At 51.9% G+C, this 19,274-nt stretch overlaps 1 protein-coding gene across 1 annotated transcript in view; it reads left to right on the top strand.

Moving 5' to 3' along the window:
• The window catches only part of SCNN1B (sodium channel epithelial 1 beta subunit), a 72,407-nt gene extending 56,797 nt beyond the window's left edge, over positions 1-15,610 (top strand). Inside the window, exons 5-13 of the mRNA XM_027527660.1 lie at positions 5,810-5,913; positions 8,171-8,334; positions 8,627-8,734; positions 11,156-11,273; positions 11,975-12,050; positions 12,138-12,195; positions 12,797-12,858; positions 13,953-14,028; positions 14,772-15,610. Coding sequence (XP_027383461.1) covers positions 5,810-5,913; positions 8,171-8,334; positions 8,627-8,734; positions 11,156-11,273; positions 11,975-12,050; positions 12,138-12,195; positions 12,797-12,858; positions 13,953-14,028; positions 14,772-15,152 — 1,147 coding nt within the window. The 3' untranslated portion in view covers positions 15,153-15,610. The remainder of the gene's footprint in view (positions 1-5,809; positions 5,914-8,170; positions 8,335-8,626; positions 8,735-11,155; positions 11,274-11,974; positions 12,051-12,137; positions 12,196-12,796; positions 12,859-13,952; positions 14,029-14,771) is intronic.
• The last annotated feature ends 3,664 nt before the right edge of the window (positions 15,611-19,274 follow it).

Here is a 19,274-nt window from a genome sequence, read left to right as displayed (position 1 = left end):
CGTCCCTTCCGACTGTGACACTTTCTCAGATTTCCTTGTTCTGGATGACCGTGACCATTTCGGGGTCCTGGTCAGCTGTTTTATAGCAAGCTGTTGGGGTTTATACAGATAAGATGGATTTGGGGGAAGAAGACCACAGAGGTGGAGGGTTTCCTTGTCACATCCTATCAGGGGGTACATGTTAGCCACTCAGAACCACCCGTGATGTTGACCCTCCTCCCTTGGTTAAGGTGGGGTGTGTTGGGCTTCTCCGCCGTGCTCTGTATCATGAGCTCTAAGTTCAGCCTGTACTCTATGGGGTGGGGTGGGGGAAGCAGCACGAGAAGAGAGATTAAACTCCACTTCACCTGGAAAGGGGAACAGACACTATTCGGAATTCTTCGTACGGAATGTCTTCTGCTTTTGTTTATTTACTCAATCATTTATTTATACTAGTATGGACTCTTGTATATTTGGGTTGTAATCCAATACCACACTATTTATTTTATTACTCAAAATTTTCTAGTGTGGGCCACTGAGAGCTCCTTCAGTTGGCTCCTGTGTCCCTTTGACGTGTCCTCATCCATTTATTTATTGTTTTAGTACTTCCTTGCTTTCTGGCACTAGAAGATGCCCCAGTCCTAGAATTAGCCATTTCTCTGAGAAGCTCCAGTCCTTTTATTGGAGAATGGGATTTAGAAACCAAGCTCTAGGCACATATGGCTTCCCTGATAGCTCAGTTGGTAAAGAATCCGCCTGCAATGCAAGAGCCCCCGGTTCGATTCCTGGGTCAGGAAGATCCCCTGGAGAAGGGATCGGTTACCCACTCCAGTATTCTTGGGCTGCCCTGGTGGCTCAGCTGGTAAAGAATCTGCCCGCAATGAGGGAGACCTCAGTTTGATCCCTGGGTCAGGAAGATCCCCTGGAGAAGGGATAAGCTACCCACTCCAGTATTCTGGCCTGGAGAATTCTATGGTCTGTATAGTCCATGGGATCGCAGAGTCGGACACGACTGAGCGACTTTCACGTTCACTTTTTCAGGCACACATGTGTTGTTGTTGCTTCAAGGGTTGGTCCTCCGGTTTCTCCCTTCCCTAAACCCTACTACCCAGTGCCACTGTCGTTGTACAGCTCCCAGCTAGGATGCTCCATCTCCCAGTCTTTGCAGGAAGCTTGCTGGTCTCTGCCTTTATGCCTCACCTCTGTTCCAGGGAAGGTTTGGGGAGGGAAACGCTTAGCTCTGGAGCCAGACTCGGCCAGTGCTGGGAGCAGCCTCTTCAGGTAAAGAACATTTATCAACAAGCAAATAGTTGGCAAGCCTCAGAGTGCAACCCGGGACAGGAGGGGATCTGGCCGCGCCCAGAGCCACCTCCTGCTCCTGGGCGGTAGGTGTCCGAGGCAGCTCCTTGGGAACATCGCGTGCCCATGTCCCAGGGGCGGGGTCTCTCCTTCCAGACCCGGCGCCCGGCTGCAACTGGTTTTCCCCGCTCATTTCCTCCCTTGTGGCCGCAGCCCTGATCCCACCTGGGAGAGAGACTCCACGGTGCCCGCCCAGAGTGGTTTTTTCCCTCTGGACCCCACCCTCACTCCCACCCCCAGCCTGGGGTGCCCTTCATCTACCCCATACCTGCAAAGCTCGGCTACCTCTTACTCATCCTTCAAGTCTCAGTTCAGGGCTCATCTCCTTCAGGAACCCTCCCCTGCCTGACCCACTCCCCACCCACATGTCCACTCTTCCAGGCTTATCTCTGTTGCTACTCTTATCACATATTATGATTTATCCAACAAATATTTACTGAGTGTCTGTCTACTGAGTGCCAGTCTCTGAGGATCGGGGGTGAATTTGTTCAGTGGTTCAGTGTGCTCAGCTTCCAACCCTCACCTTAGTCCTTTTGGGTGGGTTTTGTTGTTACCCCAGTGTTATGGGGGGAGAAACACAGAGAGGTGAAGTGACTTCCCCCAAGCTCACCAGTGAGTAACTGGCAGAGCCAGAATTCAAATTCAGGCAGGCTGGCTCCCAAGCCTGAGCCCTTAGCTTTTAGGTTCTTTCTCCCTCCAGACAGACAGCTGTCCTTCCTGGGATTATTTTCCAAAGCAAGAGGCCGCTGATAAGCAATTAAGTCAAGAAGATGAGTTCGGCTTCTGATGCATGCCAGCATGGGAATGTTGTTGTTGTTGAGTTGCTAAGTTGTGTCCAACTCTTTGCGACTCCATGGACTGTAGCCCTCTGTCCATGGGATTTCCCAGGCAAGAATACTGGAGTGGGTTGCCATTTCCTTCTCCAGGGGATCTTCCCAACCCACATCTCCTGCATTGGCAGGTGGATTCTTTACCACTGAGCCACCAGGGAAATAAGCAGGTGGAAATGGTCAAGTGACTGGGAAGTGACTTTGCATAGGGAGGTCAGGGGACGTCTCCGGGCAGATGAAACCTGAAGGAGGAGGAGAAACGAGACACTTGAAGATCTGCTCAGAGAATATTCCAGGCACAAGGAGCAGTGGGCCTTGAATTTGAAGACAACATGGAGTGTCTCTGGAGTATAATGAACAAGGGGGAGGAAGCCAAGTGGGGCATTTGCATTTTATTCTGAGAGCAGCAAGGAGCTTCTAGAAGGTTCTAATGGGGGCATGCTATGGGCTGATTTGCTTTTTTTTTTTTTTTGGATGTGGACTATTTTTTAAGTTTTATTGAATTTGTTACAGTATTGCTTTTTTTGGCTGCAAGGCATGTGGGATCTTAGCTCAACCAGGGATAGAACCCACACCCCTTCCATCGGAAGGCAGAGTCCTGACCACTGAACCACAGGGAAGCCCGTGATTCACAGTTTAAACAGTTGCCCTGACCACTGTGAAGGAGGAAGATTGTAAGGCAGCAAGAGTGGAGGCAGAGGCTCCTGCAGGAATTGGGGTTGGGGGGAGCTGGCGGCCCTGGACCAGGGTGGGAGCCTTAGAGGTGGAGGAGGCGGGCAGGAAAGAGAATTGTCATGACCCCACTCTGTGGTCTCTCCTACTCCATGAGCTTCAAGCACAGGACTGTCTTGCTGGCCTCCGTGTCCTGAGCCCAGTGTGTGACTCAGTAAGCGTTGGGTGAGAAATGCAGTTTGTCTTTCGTGGTGGAGGACACCTCAGCTCAGAGGCTGCGGAAGCCTCTCACGTGCATGTCAGACAGAGTCAGCTCCTGGATCGGATTTCACCACCTGCCCTGGACCCACCTGATTTGGCTGGCGCAGAGGGTGAGACCAAAGAGACAGGAAATGGCTTCTTAATCCGAACATGGGGACAAATACCTGCTGACCTCATGGGGTTATTGCAAGAATTAAAGGAAAGAACATACACAGAAATCTTCAGCATGACCTGGGGAAATTAGCTCAGTAAATACTGTGGAACAGAAAGCTTAGAAAGTGTATTTCAGGTATGTTTCTGCAGTATCTGATGCACCGAGCCCCATTCCCTCCTGTTTTTAATAAAATAACAGAAAACCATATAAAAACATCCAAAGACATTTTAAATGCTAGTTCCATTTTTTAAAATATATTTATTTATTTAGCTCCATGGGTCTTAATTTGAGGCACTCAGGATCTTAGATCTTTGTTGCTGCTTGTGGGACCCTTAGTCTCGGGATGCAGGATCTCTTCATTGCGGCATGCAGACTCTTAGTTGCATCATGTGGGATCTAGGTCCTTGACCAGGGTTTGAACCCCGGCTCCCTGCATTGGGAGTGTGGAGTCTTAACCACTGGACCACGAGGGAAGTCCCCATAAATGCTGTTTTCTATGGAGACTTGAAATTGGGCTTCCCAGGGGGTGCTAGTGGTAAAGAACCCACCTGCCAATGCAGGAGACTTAAGAGACATGGGTTCCATCCCAGTCCCTGGGTTGGGAAGATCCCCTGGAGAAGGGAATGGCAACCCGCTCCAGTATTCTTGCCTGGACAATTCCAAGGACAGAGGAGCCTGGCAGGCTGCAGTCCATGGGGTGGCACTGAGTTGAGCACAACTGAAGTGACTTGGCACACGTGGGGACTTGAGAGAGGGTGTGAGGACCCACCACCCAGATCCAATAAGTGTGACTCTCATCCTGTCATTAAAGCAAATCCAAGACCTCACATCCTTTTCATCTATATGGTGTGTAGAATGTATCTTCAAAGAGAAAGACTTTTGACAGAAGCACAATCCCGTTTCGCCACCTTAAAAAGGAAATGATCGGTGATTCCTCATTACATCATCTACCCAGTGGTGTTCAGTCTTTTCAGTGTCAGACTTTTTTGTTGGCCTGTTTGAATGAGGATCCAATTAAAGTCCACAGGTTGGGAATAGAACCAAGTCTTTGAAGTTGCTTTCAATCTGAAGGTTACCTCCCTTTCCCTGTCTCATAATTTTTTTGTTGAAAACACTGGGTTGTTTATTTTCTGGAGTCTGGATTTTGCAGATTGACTTTTTGCGGTATCTTTGAACTTGTTCCTCTGTCTCCAGTATTTGCTGTAAATGGTAGTTAGAGACAGATGTTTGATCCTGTTCACAGCTGGGTGTTGTGGTTGTTGTTTTGTTTGTTGGCGAGGCCACTTTCTGGGCAGCCTGTGCCCTTCCATCGGGACACACAGCATTGGTCACCCCTGGTGCATGTTGCCCCAAAGCCCCCAAATCAGGGGAACAAAATGATGACCCCCTAATTGTATCAGTCGCTCTTCAGTTACTAGCTTGATGAAACCAGAACTTAACAGCTATTTTACAACAAAAAAAGTCAGTTGAAGGAAGCCATAGATTAAAGGAGATTTAAAAGGCATATCAACCAATCACATGTCAATGTCGTTTGTATCTTAATTTAAACCAATAAATTGTAAAACCAAAATTGACCTCTACGAGACAATATAACTTGAATGTATAATAATACTAAGGAATTTTTATCAGTTATGTTTAATCTGTTAATAGCGGTGTTTTAGCAGTTCTTATGGGGACTCCCCTGGTGATCCAGTGGTTAAGCATCCATCTTCCAATGGGGGGGATGTGCTCCAGCGCTCCTGACTTCTGTCTTTGTTCCTCTCAGTCACCGCCTCTGTCTTCATGTGACCTTCTCCTCTGTGACTCCTCTGCTGACTCTTTAAGGACACTTGTGGGTGGATTTAGGACCCATGTGATAAAACCGGTTAATCTCACCTCAAAATCCTTAACTGTGCCTGCGAAGATCCCTTCTCCAAATAAGCTCACTTTCACAGGTCCCTGGGGTTAGGCTGTGGACACCTCTTTTCGGGGGTCACCATTTAAATGACCACATGGCTTACAAGACCCTGTAGATGAGACAGCTGAAAACATCAAAGAAGCTTCGTTTTTGGGTCTCAAAATAAATAAATAACCCTCAGGGCAGATGTTTTTGACAAAACTTTTGTTTCACTTTTAAATATGTATACATCTTATGTATGTGTATATGTTTGTAGGATTGTGATGTAAAATTGTATTTTTAGATCAAAAAAGTTCACAGGCCTCTGTAGTTAAATTACACTGGCAAATAAAAGCACAAATTAACCTCAAAAAAAAAAAAAAAAAAAGAAAGAAACGAAAAGCAACTTCTTCATACTTCATGACTAAGCCAGAGAGCCTGGCTCCTACCCCAAAGAACACTCTCTTTCCCAATAGAGTCTGGGGATCTCCTCTCTGGTGGGTGCATGGCTGCAGGGGAATGGACAGAATGACCTGTCGCTCACTTCTCCATTCCTGAGCCTCTCTGAGCAGTAATCTACCAGCTCCCTGCTGTCACGCACCCGGGGGGTGGCAGTGGGGGTGACATCAGCTGGGATGGGGATGGGCCCTGGCCTCCAGCTGATGGTGTTTCTTTCAGGAACTTCACACCCATCTTCCACCCTGATTATGGCAACTGTTACATCTTCAACTGGGGCATGACGGAGAAGGCCCTCCCTTCAGCCAACCCGGGAACTGAGTTCGGTAAGTCTGTCCTGGAGCCAGAGCCGTGAGGTTTTAAATCCTATCATGTGAGGATGAAAGACAAAATGGCCATCAGCCAGATGGTGCAGTGGTAAAGAATCCACCTGCCCAGTGCAGGAGATGTAGGAGGCTTTCGGGTTCAATCCCTGGGTCGGGAAGATCCCCTGGAGTAGGAAATGGCAACTCACTCTACTATTCTTGCCTGGAAGATCCCATGGACAGAGGAGCCTGGTGGGCTACAGTCCATGGGGTCGCAAAGAGTCAGACATGATTGAGTGATCACCAAGCATACACACCATCAGCTGTTGAGGGACAGGACCGAGTTTAGCCAGAGGCCGGCATGCAGAGCAGCAGCATCTACTGGGTACCCCGGGGCAGGGCCAGGTGCCTTCTCAGCTGCTCCCCAACCCAATGCGCAAAAATCCCTGGGTAGTGAGTGACTGATGCGCCCCTTCTGCTGATGAGCAAAGCAAGGAAGCAGTGGCTGAGAGCACAGGCTTCTGTGACCAGATGGAATCCCAGCCCCACCATTTACCCCCAGGTGATGCTGAACCGAGACTGAACTTCTTGAAGCTCTCGTTTCTGCTCTTGCACAATGAGCAAATGAGCAGAGCAAATGAGCAGAGCATATGGTTCAGACCCCATCACATCATCCTGGCCTAAGGCAGGTAGACCTCTGAGCACAGAGCAATTGGCCTTGCCCCTGAGCCTGGCCAGCAGCAAACTCTCACTAAATGCAGATGTTCTGAGACGTTTTAAGTAACTTTCCCATGATCACACAGTTAGCCTGGGACAGAGCCCTTACTGTCAGCCTCGTTTCTGTGCAGTTCATGAGAGACAGAGAGAAGGTGAAGTAGTAAACAGAAGTGAGGAAGAGGGAAGTGGTTGATGGCAGAAGCTGCTCGTCTTGGGAGCAGCTGGTGGACTCAGCACCTGCGCCAGGCCTTGGGGAGCAAATCCTTCCTCCCTACCCTTAGGTTCTGAGCTCCCCAGCCATCAAAAGACAGGTGTCATTCAGCAACTGTCAGAGCTGCTGGTCTAGAGGGGTGTGGGTGGGCTACCAACACTTCACCCACCCCAGAGCCTCTGAGGATACTGGGCATCACAGAGATGCCAGCTAGCTCACTCTCTAGTGATGACTGATGATTAAGATCAAAGCTGCCTGTAGAAGTCCATCAACTTCCACTTCCTCGTTGAGTGACCTATGACAAGGTCCCTTACTCTCTTTGGGTCTCAGTTTCCTCATCTGTAAAATGGGGACAATAATTGTACCTATCTCATATGCCTTTTATAAGCCTCAATGAGATCATGTAAATAAAGCCCTGAGCCCAGCACTCAGTATGCAGCAAATGCTCAATAAATGCTAGGCTTCTTGTCCTGCCCAGTCCTTTCTTCTTGCCTGTCTCAGTCGTATCCAACTCTTTTTGTGACCCCATGAACAGTAGCTTGCCAGACTCCCCTGTCCATGGAAACTTCCAGGTAAGAATACTGGAGTGGGTTGCCATTTCCTTCACCTGGGGATCTTCCAAACACAGGGATCAAACCCACATCTCTTGCATCTCCTGCATTGGCAAATGGGTTCTTTACCACTGGCACCATCTGGGAAGCACCCCCTGCCATGATTCATAAAATACTGAGTCTGGTCTCCACCTTCAAGAAGAGAATAGTGGAGTAGGGAAGGAAGACAGATAATCAAAGAAAAATTTCAAAAGTGAGACAGGTACTTGGAAGGCGAGTTCCAGGACAAGGAGAGAGTATGACAGAGATCCCGAGACCCGGTCTAGACAGTCAGGGAAGGCTTCTGGAGGAAGTGATACTTGGACTGAGCCCTGAAGGAAGAGTAGGAGTTTCTAGGTGCAAGGTGAGGCTGGAGACAGCTTTCCAAAGAGAAGACAGCCTGACGAAGGCCCAGCAGTAAGAAGGAGCATGGCAGCTGAGAGAGTGAGCAGAGAGAATGAGGACCCTGGAGACGAGAGGCGAGGCTGCCTGGACTGCAGCCTTGGATCTACCTGCCGTGTGGAAGAGGCCGTGGAGTAGAGATGGGGCAGGCAGAGCCCAGAGTGGAGACCGTGCTGGCTCAGACTAGGAAGTGGGCCTCAGAAAAGGCAAGAAGTCCGGGTTTTCGTAAAGTGGAGCCAGCTTCCTGCATAGACCCTGGCCTTCCCTGGCTGGCGGGGGCTGGGACCAGTGGGTGGTGGGTCTGCACTCAGCCTTGGGGAGCCAGCTCAGGCTGCCCTCCGCCCCATCTTCCCCTCAGGCCTAAAACTGATCCTGGACATGGGCCAGGAAGACTACGTCCCCTTCCTCACCTCTACGGCTGGCGCCCGGCTGATGCTTCACGAGCAGAGGTCATACCCCTTCATCAAGGAAGAGGGCATCTATGCCATGGCGGGGATGGAGACATCCATCGGGGTGCTCGTGGTATGCCTGCAGGCTGTCTGCCCAGTGCCCACCTCCCGGGGCCTGAGAGGAGCAGCTCCGGGCCTCCCCAAGCCCTGGACCTCCCCACCATTCACTCCTGCCTCACCTTCTGCCTGGAACCCCAGCGGGCCCCACGCTTGGGGGAAGATGAGTCCCACCCCTGGCACCTGCTGGGGCGTCAGCCCTCCAGCCCCTCTGAGTATCCCCTAGGCCCACTTGCTGGATGGGAGGGAGGAACAGAGGGGGGTTCCTAGGGGTGACCAGGGGTCCCCACAAACTGCCTCTTACACAGGACAAGCTGCAGCGCAAGGGCGAGCCCTACAGCCAGTGCACCAAGAACGGCTCTGACGTCCCCATCCAAAACCTCTACAGCAACTACAACACGACCTACTCCATCCAGGTGGGACGATGGTGGCTTGAGGCCTGAGGTGTCTGGGAAAGCTGGTCCCAGCAAGGCTGGCTCTGCTGGATCTTTGGGACCACAAGGTTCACTGGAGGCTAGGGAACCAATCTAGTCCTGGTTCTTACCAGGGCCCGGGTCTGGCCACTTCTTGTCCTTGCTTGGCAGGTGTGGCCTTGGGGTTTTGCTCTGGGGTTTCCCAAAAAGAACTCTTGTGTGTATTAAGGATTTACATGGATTAAACAATCATTTGATCCTTTCAGTACCCATATGAGGCAATAATATTCTAACAATAATTATTAATTATTGTTAGTATATATTAATATGCTATTAACAGCATTTATTGTATATGCATTTATTATACTATACCATTATTATTATAATATACTAATAATAGCAGGCTTATCATGCTAGGCAGGCACTGTTGCATGTGCATTACATATATAAATTTTTTTACATATATATATATATTCTACATATATATTATATATATATAAAATAATTTAATCCTCATAACAATACCAAGATGTAGATGCTATTATTAAGAATGAGGAAATTGGGGCTTATAGACCCTAGTCCAAATGCCTCATCAGTGTTCCTAAGTCCCTGTTTGTATCTGGCCTTAATCCCCTTTGCTGCAGCTGGGGCTTCCTTACCTCTTATCCTGATCTCCAAGGTCAGCCACGAGGCTTGGCCTCAGACCTGGCCCCAGAGGACAGGACAGACTGACTCTTTGCAAAGATGACCAAAGTGACCGCTCACAGTGACACTTTCTCTCCCAGTCCAGTCTGCCTTGGTGGATGAGGACACAGGATGGCTGGGGGGCAGCCTAGTGTCCAGCTCCGTGTCTGAGAGCCCCGAGCAGGGTGTAGTTTTCCCTTTCGTCTTAGACACGGGAATCCACCATCCCCCCTGCCCACTCTGTCCAGCTGACCCCATGTACTGCTCACTCCAACCCTCCTGTCTGGCGGGGGGCTTCTGCCTGCGATGGAGAACTTGAGGAGTCTTTAAGCCTCTGGAGGGACAGATGGACAGACAAGGCAGCCGGGGGTGGGGGCGGTGGGAGCACAGAGAAGGAGGCCACAAAGGCATCAGTCCCCAGCCCTGGAAACCCCATTCCAGAGAAACCCCAGATCTCGTTTTGTGCAGTGCCATCACCAGTCTGGACAGAGACCTTGGCAAAGTCCCAGGCCCTGGTCAGGCACTCTGCCTGCCAGCCCTGGCCCCGCCCTAGCCCACCCTGGAGAGGGCCCCCACCTTCCAGGTGAGACAGTGAGGTCTGAGTGAATGTTGGACACTTGGCCCAGAGCTCCCTGCTGACCCACTGCCCCCGATCTTGCCCCAGACCCCCTCCTCCCAGCCGTGCCATTTCATCTGCCACCCACCCCCGCCCACTCCCCGCTTCCTCCCGCGAGGAGCCTGCAGGTTCTCAGGGGAGAACGGAGCACCAGATGCAATGGACTGGGAAGGAGCAGGCAGGAGAGCAGGGGAGAGGATGTGAGCTCCTTGGCAAGGGTGGGAGCGGGAAGCCCTCCAGAGGAGGACTTGGGAAGCCTGGCAGGAGAGCCGTGACAAGCGACTGCTTCCATTCTCCAAGTGCCTAACGGCATGCTGACCTCCCCACCTTAGACACAGGAGCAACAGGAATAAACTGAGGCTCGGAGGGGAGGTCTGGCTCCGGAACACATAGCTTGTTTCTGAGTGCACTGAAACCAGGTTGGACCTGAAAACCCAGAAATTATAGATTGATCTCATCCAGCCTACAGGGGCCTGGTCCACTCCCCCGCTTCCCTCACCCCCACCGGGGGACATTCCATAGAAGGTCACTTCCTCTCCTTTGCACTGAGCACTTGGATTACCCTTCTCACCTTCCCTGAGTGTTTCCCTCCAGGACGAAGGAGCACAGAGCGAGCTTGCCTGCTTTCTCTTCTGCGTCCTTCCATGTAAATGGCTTGGAAGGCTGCTGGCAGCCTTGTAACAAGAGCTTTCTTAAGAGTTAGCTGTTTTTTGTTGTTGGGGGGAAACAGTGGACACATTTGGGATCTTAGTTCCCTGACCAGGGATCAAACCCACGCCCCCTGCTGTGGAATCACGGAGTCCTAACCATTGAGGGAAGTCCCTGAGAGAGAGCTTTAGGGTTGGAACAACCCCGTGTCATCTGTGGGGCCAGCCTCAGAGAGCTGGGTTCTGGCTTGAGTCCTTCTGTGGGGACAGAGACAGGGAAGGACAGCCACCTCCCACCTCGAGGGGGTAGGGGGAGGAAGCTTAGCCACCTCGCCACCCTTTTCCACTGGAGGGGCGCCTCCTCAGCTCCCCCAGCCCCTGGCCTGGGCATCCAGCGCCCTGGGCCCCGGCCCCCTGGGCGGAGGTGGGGACATCACCTTCAAGTCTGCCTTCTCTCTGCCCCTTCCCACCCCCCAGGCCTGTATTCGCTCCTGCTTCCAGGAGCACATGATTCGGGAATGTGGTTGTGGCCACTACCTGTACCCGCTGCCCCACAAGAGGAAATACTGCAACAACCAGGAGTTTCCGGACTGGGGTGAGCGGGGAGCCCCTCGGGGACCGGCCCCCCCAGCCCGCTGGGCCTCTGCCCACAAAGGCTGTGCCCGCAAGCGGCGGGTGGGGGGCTCCATGAGTCCTCACCATCCATGGCCCCTCTCGCCCTGGTTCTCCTCACCCCCAGCTCCCTGATGCTTTCAAGTGTACACGTGAAACGTGTAAGTTCGGGAGAGAGTTTGTCTTTGAAACCTGAAGTCACCAGAAGGGGAACCCCTACTGGACTCACACTGAGCCAGGGTCATCCAAACACTGATGGATGTTGTCAGTGGCAGAGGGAGTCCTACCACCTGTTAAAACTAATGTGTGTGGACAGGAGGGAAGAACTTTATCCCTTCCAATACTCATCCCTCCCCACGTGACCTGCTGGCCCTAGCCTGCCCCCCACCAGGCTCAGGGGTGACAGGTGGAGGGAAAGCTGCTCTGATCCTCCTGAGCTGGGGCTGGGGTGCTGGGGTGCTGGGGAGGAGGTCCCTCTGGCCAAGCTGGGGCCAAACGGCTAGAGAGGGGGCACCCAGGGTGGGTGATTTTCCGTGACAAGGGGAGTTTGGATCGAGACAACGCTCCCCACTCAACCTAACCACAGGCCTTAGGTGGCTCAGGGCCAGGAGATCAGAGGGCGGCCGGAGGCTCAAAGCAGAAAACCTGGCTCAAAATCTCTCCCCCCAACCCCCTCCCACCCAGCCCATTGCTACTCGGCCCTGCGCATCAGCCTGGCGCAGAGGGAGACCTGCATCTACGCCTGTAAGGAGTCCTGCAAGTGAGTCCACCCAGATGGGATAGGCGGGGCGGGTGTGGAGGCGGGGTGGGCGGGGACAGTGACCATGGGCTGCCGTCTCTCTTCCAGTGACACTCAGTACAAGATGACCATCTCCATGGCCGTCTGGCCTTCCGAGGCCTCCGAGGTGAGTCAGGGGAGCGGCCAAGCTCCTGGCCGCCCAGCTTTGGATGGGAGGCAGGTGTGGCCGGAGGTCTGCAGGCTGTTGGGAACTCTCCTCCACTCCCGCCCCGCCTCCTTCCACCCGTGTCCCCCAAGGACTGTGCAGGGGACATGGCAGTGAATGGGACAGACCGTCCTTTGCCCTTTCGGAGCTTACTTTCCAGCTGCAGAGACAGACGATATACAGAAATAAGATCATTTCCAGGGGCTCTGTAGGGAGTAAACCAGATGCTGGAAGGGTAACTGGGGGAAAGCACTTTAGACAGGGTGGTCAGGGAAGACTGCCCCCTCCCCACCTCTCTAAAACGGTATATTTGAGTTGAAACTGGAGGATGGGGCTGAGCCAGCCTGGGAGGGAACAGCAAGTGTGAGGGCCTGCGGTGAGAACTGAAGCAGGGAGGCCGGGCCTATGGGGAAGAGCCTGGAGACCCAGTGCCTTTCCCCTCTCTCCCTGTGCGCACACACAGTCCCCAGGGCTGTGGTCTGCCTCCTAAGGGTAGCAGGGCCCATGGCTGGGAGGGGATGCTGCGGGCACTGTTGTTCTCAGCTGCCTTTTTGGGTTCCAGGACTGGATTTTCCACGTCTTGTCTCAGGAGCGGGACCAAAGCAGCAATATCACCTTGAGCAGGTGAGCTCAGAGTCTGGACCGGCCAGGGAGGGCAGGAAAGAGGAGAAACCAGAGCCTCGGGGGAGGGGCTTGGACACAGGGCAGCTGCTCAGACACCTTTCTCACACTGGTCAGATCCAGAAGCAAGCCTAGAGGAGGAAGTACTGGGAGTGAAAGAGAGGCCAGCCAGGGGGGCACAGAGCCTACCATTTCCTAAAGGACAACCTGTTCATTCATTCATCCACCCCTCTTGTCCTTTCATCCTTGAACCCATCCACCCATCTATCCATCATCCATCCTTTCAATCGTCTCCCCATCCATCTATCCACTCACATCCATCCATCCATTCATCCTCCATCATCCATCCTTCCCTTCTTCCACTCATCCATCCACCCACCCAACCTCCATCCATTCATACATCTTTCCATCCATTCAACACAACCAGGCATTGAGCACAAGAAAGACAGGAGCTTTCATTCTGTCAGGAGCTTCGAGTCTAGAGGACAGAGATACATGAACAGGGCTTTGGTGGTGGTAGTCTGCACAGTACACTTTCTCAGGGAGCCCAGCAGAGAAGGAGGCCCCTTCTTCCTGAGAGATAAGGAAGATCTGTATAGGGAGGTAACCCTTGAGCTAATCCCCTAAGGAGGAGTAGTAACTGTTTAGACAAATAGGAAGAGGCGCTGATGTCCCAGCAGAAGGCTGGAGGTATGAGAGAGCATCACCTTTCTGAGGATCATCAGGTGTAAGGGGGAAGCCCTCTTGACCACATTTCCCTGCCCCGGGTCCCCTGACAGCGGGCCAAGGCCTAGGACTCTATGTCAAGTCTACTGTACTGGGAGTGGGTGAGGGGATCCCAGAGCCAATCTTTAGGACTGTCTTGGCCCCAGGTCCTTTGGAGAACTGGTTCAGAAAGAGATGCATGGAATGGGTGAGGGGCAGAGGTGCCTTTTCTGGCCCCAAGGCCTAGAGGGGCCCTTCCTGGTTCTTGTTTGGACTCTCCACTCCTGGGAGTGGGCACACGGGAAGCTTGAGCCAGAGGAGGGTACCTTTGCTGTGTGTGTGTGTGTGTGTATTGGGGAGAGGGCACCAGTTCCATTTGCTGCCTCCTGCAGGAAGGGGATTGTCAAGCTCAATATCTACTTCCAAGAATTCAACTATCGCACCATTGAAGAGTCAGCAGCCAATAATGTGAGTCTCGGGGCTCCTGACACCTCAGCCCTGCCTGCTGCCCCTCCACCCTGCAGCCTGAGGGTGGGGAGGATCCAGAGCCCAGCAGAGGAATTAGGAAGGTCCCTTGTTTGCATCACCAACTCAATGGACATGGGTTTGGGTGGACTCCGGGAGTTGGTGATGGACAGGGAGGCCTGGTGTGCTGTGGTTCATGGGGTCGCGAACAGTCGGACACAACTGAGCGACTGAACTGAACTGAACTTGTTGTTTATGGGTTTCCCTGGTGGCTCAGATGGTAAAGCGTCTGCCTGCAACCCGGGAGACCTGGATTTGATCCCTGGGTCTGGAAGATCCCCTGGAGAAGGAACTGGCAACCCACTCCAATGTTCTTGCCTGGAAAAATCCCATGGACAGAGGAGCCTGGCAGGCTACGGTCAATGGGGTCACAAAGAGTCGGACAAGACTGAGAGATTAACACTTGCTTACTTGTTGTTTAGTTGCTCAGTCGTGTTCAACTTTTTTGCAACCCAGTGGACTGGGGCGCAATACTGGCAGGCGGATTCTTTAGTGCTGAGCCACCAGGGAAGCAGGAAGGTCCCATAGGCACTCCCAGATTACTTCCCTGGGCTGAGATGATCACCTCTTCTCCCTTTCCGGCCACCAACTCACCTCACAGGAAGCCGTGAGGTTGGGCTTGAGGCAGAGATCTGTGGCCCAACCCCCCAACTGCGGTCAGGCCCTCACCCCCCTGCTCCCTGCAGATCGTCTGGCTGCTCTCAAACCTGGGCGGACAGTTCGGCTTCTGGATGGGGGGCTCGGTGCTCTGCCTCATCGAGTTCGGGGAGATCATCATCGATTTCGTGTGGATCACCATCATCAAGCTGGTGGCCCTTGCCAAGAGCGTGCGGCAGAAGCGGGCCCAGGCTCGCTACGAAGGCCCGCCGCCCACTGTGGCCGAGCTGGTGGAGGCCCACACCAACTTTGGCTTCCAGCCAGACTTGGCCACACCCGGCCCTGACGTGGGGGCCTACCCCCACGAGCAGAACCCGCCCATCCCGGGCACCCCACCCCCCAACTACGACTCCCTGCGCCTGCAGCCGCTGGACGTCATTGAGTCTGACAGCGAGGGGGATGCCATCTAGAGCCTGCCCTGCCCCTCCCGGCGGGCCAAGAATTTGGACCTGAGCAGCGGAGACATCGCCCAAGGCCAGAGTCCAGGTCCCTCTACAGAGAGGCTGGCAGCTCTTGGCCAGCCCCAGGCTGAGGGCTCCGAGGAGTCATGGTGCTGGTATGGATACGGGAACTGTGTTCCTGCCCACACCCCCAACCTGACTTGACCCTTGGCCTGGGGTCTGAGACCCAAAGCACCGTTCCCTGGAACCAGGCCACTTCCCTCCCAGTGCCAGTCACCATCTGCCCCAGAGTTGAAGGCAGGTAGGCACGCTGTGCCTTCTGACCCCAGAAGGAGCCTTCTTTTCCTTCCTGCCTCTGCTGACCTGGTGAATGGGTTGAGTGAGGACAGAGCTGCTGGAAAGCAGGCATCAGGGTCCTGGCAGGTAGCACATGTTTTGTTCTGGAAAATAAAAGTGGAAAACATAGAGTCTAGTTTTCTTCTTTGTCTGGCTGAGCATCCAGAGCGCCCTGATACATCTCTGGAGGGTAGAAGGGCATCAGTGCTGAATTAAGAGCAGAAACATGGCCAAGGAGAGGCCCAAGCTGATGATTAGGTTTCTTTCAAGTTGTCCCTGAAAGACAACTTGACCCTGAAAGACAAGTTGTCCCTGAAAGCCACAACAGTGGCTTTATGCCTTTTTCAATGTTGTCCAACTTATTTCTTTGGGTTTCCAGAACCAAGAGAGCAGGTAAGGTGGGATAAATTCTTAAAACTGGCTTAAGCACAAGCATCTCTGGCAGCTCAAATGATGTCTGTTCTCTCTGCCTTCCCAGGCAGGCTCGCCTTACATTATAGCAGCAAAGGGCCATTTGCAACTGCAAACTCACATCTCCAGCTTAGCAAAGCCAGCTAGGAGAGAGCCTCTCTTTCCCAACTGTCTCAGCAAGCTCCCAGACTGTCTCTCATTGGTCACTGAGTGGGTCACATGCCTACCTTTGAACCAATCAGTGTGCCCCATTGGTAGGCTGCTGGAATTGATCAGACCCTGCCCATACCTAAGGCCCCTTGGCCCCTCCGCAGAATCACATGGTCTGAGGGTGATGGGGACATGGTTCCTAGGGGCTCCAGAGAAAATATAGGCCACCAAGTAAAACTGGAACTTTTTTTTTTTTTAATATTTAGTTACTTTTGGCTGCCTGGGTCTTTGTTGTGCACACGGGCTTGCTCTAGTTTTGGCAAGGAGGGGCTACTCCTCATTATGGTGCATGGGCTTCTCATCGTGCTGGCTTCTCTTGCTGTGGCCCATGGGCTCTAGGGTGAGCAGGCTTCAGTAGGCTCCAGAGCACAGGCAGTGTAGTTGTGCACTAGCTTAGTTACCCTGTGGTGTGTGGGATCTTCCCAGACCGGGAATCGAACTGGTGTCCCCACACTACAAGCATATTCTTAAACAATGAACCACCAGGGAAGCCCCAAACTGGAACTTTAGATAGGCAAATTAATTTTTTAGTAGACATCCATGTAATATTGAGGGCATATTGTACTAATATAATCAAGAAAACAAACCAGTCAATCTTAAAGGAAGTCAACCCTGAATACTTATTGGAAGGACTGATGCTGAAGCTGAAGCTCCAATATCTTGGCCACCTGATGCAAACAGACGAGTCATTGGAAAAGACTCTGATTCTGGGAAAGATTGCAGGCAAAAGGAGAAGAGGGCGGCAGAGGATGAGATGGTTGGATAGCATCACCAACTCACTGGACATGAGCTTGAGCAGACTCTGGGAGATAGTGAGGGACAGGGAGGCCTGGCATGCTGCAATCCAGGGGGTTGCAAAGAGTCAGACATGTCTTAGCAGCTGAATAACAACAACATTATACTAATTAATCATTGTTTTTCTGAAATTCAAATTTAACTGAGCTTCCTGTGTTTTTCATTGCTAAAGATGGCAACCCATAGCCTGGTGGGCTACAGCCCATTGGATCGCAAGAGTCAGACATGACATGACTTCAGTTCAGTTCATTTCAGTCGCTCAGTCGTGTCCAACTTTTTGCGACCCCGTGAATCGCAGCATGCCAGGCCTCCCTGTCCATCACCAACTCCCGGAGTTCATTCAGACTCACGTCTGTCGAGTCAGTGATGCCATCCAGCCATCTCATCCTCTGTCGTCCCCTTCTCCTCCTGCCCCCAATACCTCCAAGCATCAGAATCTTTTCCAATAAGTCAACTCTTCGCATGAGGTGGCCAAAGTACTGGAGTTTCAGCTTTAGCATCATTCCTTCCAAAGAAATCCCAGGGCTGATCTTCAGAATGGACTGGTTGGATCTCCTTGCAGTCCAAGGGACTCTCAAGAGTCTTCTCCAACACCACAGTTCAAAAGCATCAATTCTTCGGGGCTCAGCCTTCTTCACAGTCCAAATGTCACATCCATACGTGACCACAGGAAAAACCATAGCCTTGACTAGACGAACCTTTGTTGGCAAAGTAATACCTCTGCTTTTGAATATGCTATCCAGGTTGGTCATAACTTTCCTTCCAAGGAGTAAGCGTCTTTTAATTTCATGGCTGCAGTCACCATCTGCAGTGATTTTGGAGCCCAGAAAAATAAAGTCTGACACTGTTTGCACTGTTTCCCCATCTATTTCCCATGAAGTGATGGGACCGGATGCCATGATCTTCGTGTTCTGAATGTTGAGCTTTAAGCCAACTTTTTCACTCTCCACTTTCATCAAGAGGCTTTTTAGTTCCTCTTCACTTTCTGCCATAAGGGTGGTGTCATCTGCTTATCTGAGGTTATTGATACTTCTCCTGGCAATCTTGATTCCAGCTTGTGTTTCTTCCAGTCCAGCATTTCTCATGATGTACTTAGCGACTAAACAACAACATGGCAATACTATCAGCCTCCCAAAGAGGAAGCAGGAGCCATTGTCAACGAAGCATGGGATCTGGCAGCTGCAGACAGCTGACCACTGCAGGGCCCTGCCGTCACCTGCCAGCTCTGATGGTGAATGAGTGTGGGCTTCAGAGCCTGGGACCAGGGCGTCCCAGCCTGCTGGTCTAGAACAGCTGAGTCCTTGGCCTGAAAGGCAAACAAGCTGTGCTCCCTTTCAGTGCCCATTCAGTGGCACCTGTGGAGGAAGGCGGCGCGACTCCAGTCAAAGGCAGCATGGTTGGGACTGAGTGGGGCGGGTCTGGGGGAAACCAGGTTTCCCAGCTCAGAGCCAGACCAAGTCTGCCGGCTGGAGTCAACAATTCTTGGTAATTATCAGACTTACTACCACGACTAGGGCTGTTATTATTAGCAGTGGTAGTTGTCACCACACTCACTAGTAATTGTTGTTGTCTTTAAACAATGACTGTATTGTATCAAACACTTACCGCGTGCCAGGCACCAGGCCAAGTGTACACTTTGTAAGTCTTATTTCATTGAATTCTCATAACCACTGAGAAATATGATCATCCCATTTTACAAGTAAATAAATTGAGGCTTGGAGAGGTAAGGTGTTAGACTAGATTGCTATTACCGTAGGTGACAAGGGCAAGACTCCAGCCTCATCCTCTTGCTGCTATAAGAATACCAATGATCATTAGAATAGCAGTTCCTCAGAGGAGCCCAGGGCTTTCATATTTATTATCTCATCTGAGGCTACGGGGCAAAGCAATGATTATTATCTAACTCTTTTTACCAGTCTTTTGGTCACAAGTTAATTTGAATTTGAGTTAAAAAGGGAATTCATTGGTTCTTTAATTAAAGTCCAGGGATTTCAGGCAAGGCTGTATCCAGGGGTTCAGCTCAATCTAGTGATTTCTCCAGCTGCTGGCTTTATTATCTTCTGTGTTGACATCTGTCTTACACACTTTCTCTCCATGAGCTTTTCTTTCCCTTTTAGTCCCAGAATCCATTCCCTCAGCTCAGCAACACAATAGGAAGAAAACTTCCTAGCAAAAATTTTGAGAATGAGGCTCATTTGGATCAGCCTGGGCCACATGCTAATCCTGAACCAATCACTGCGACTGAGGATGGGAGATGCTGCCCAGCCTGCCCAGAGGGGCCTATGGCAGATAGCCCCTTACAGACTCTGGTGAAAGGTTTTGCTCAGAGACATGTGAGAGCAGGAGTGGGAGGAGCTTCCAGCCCCCAGAGCTGCTTAT

The sequence above is a fragment of the Bos indicus x Bos taurus genome, chromosome 25, assembly GCF_003369695.1.
Source record: "Bos indicus x Bos taurus breed Angus x Brahman F1 hybrid chromosome 25, Bos_hybrid_MaternalHap_v2.0, whole genome shotgun sequence".
Taxonomy (NCBI): Eukaryota; Metazoa; Chordata; class Mammalia; order Artiodactyla; family Bovidae; genus Bos; species Bos indicus x Bos taurus.
Note: the sequence above shows the minus strand (reverse complement) of the source record. Positions and strands in the feature narration are given on the sequence as shown.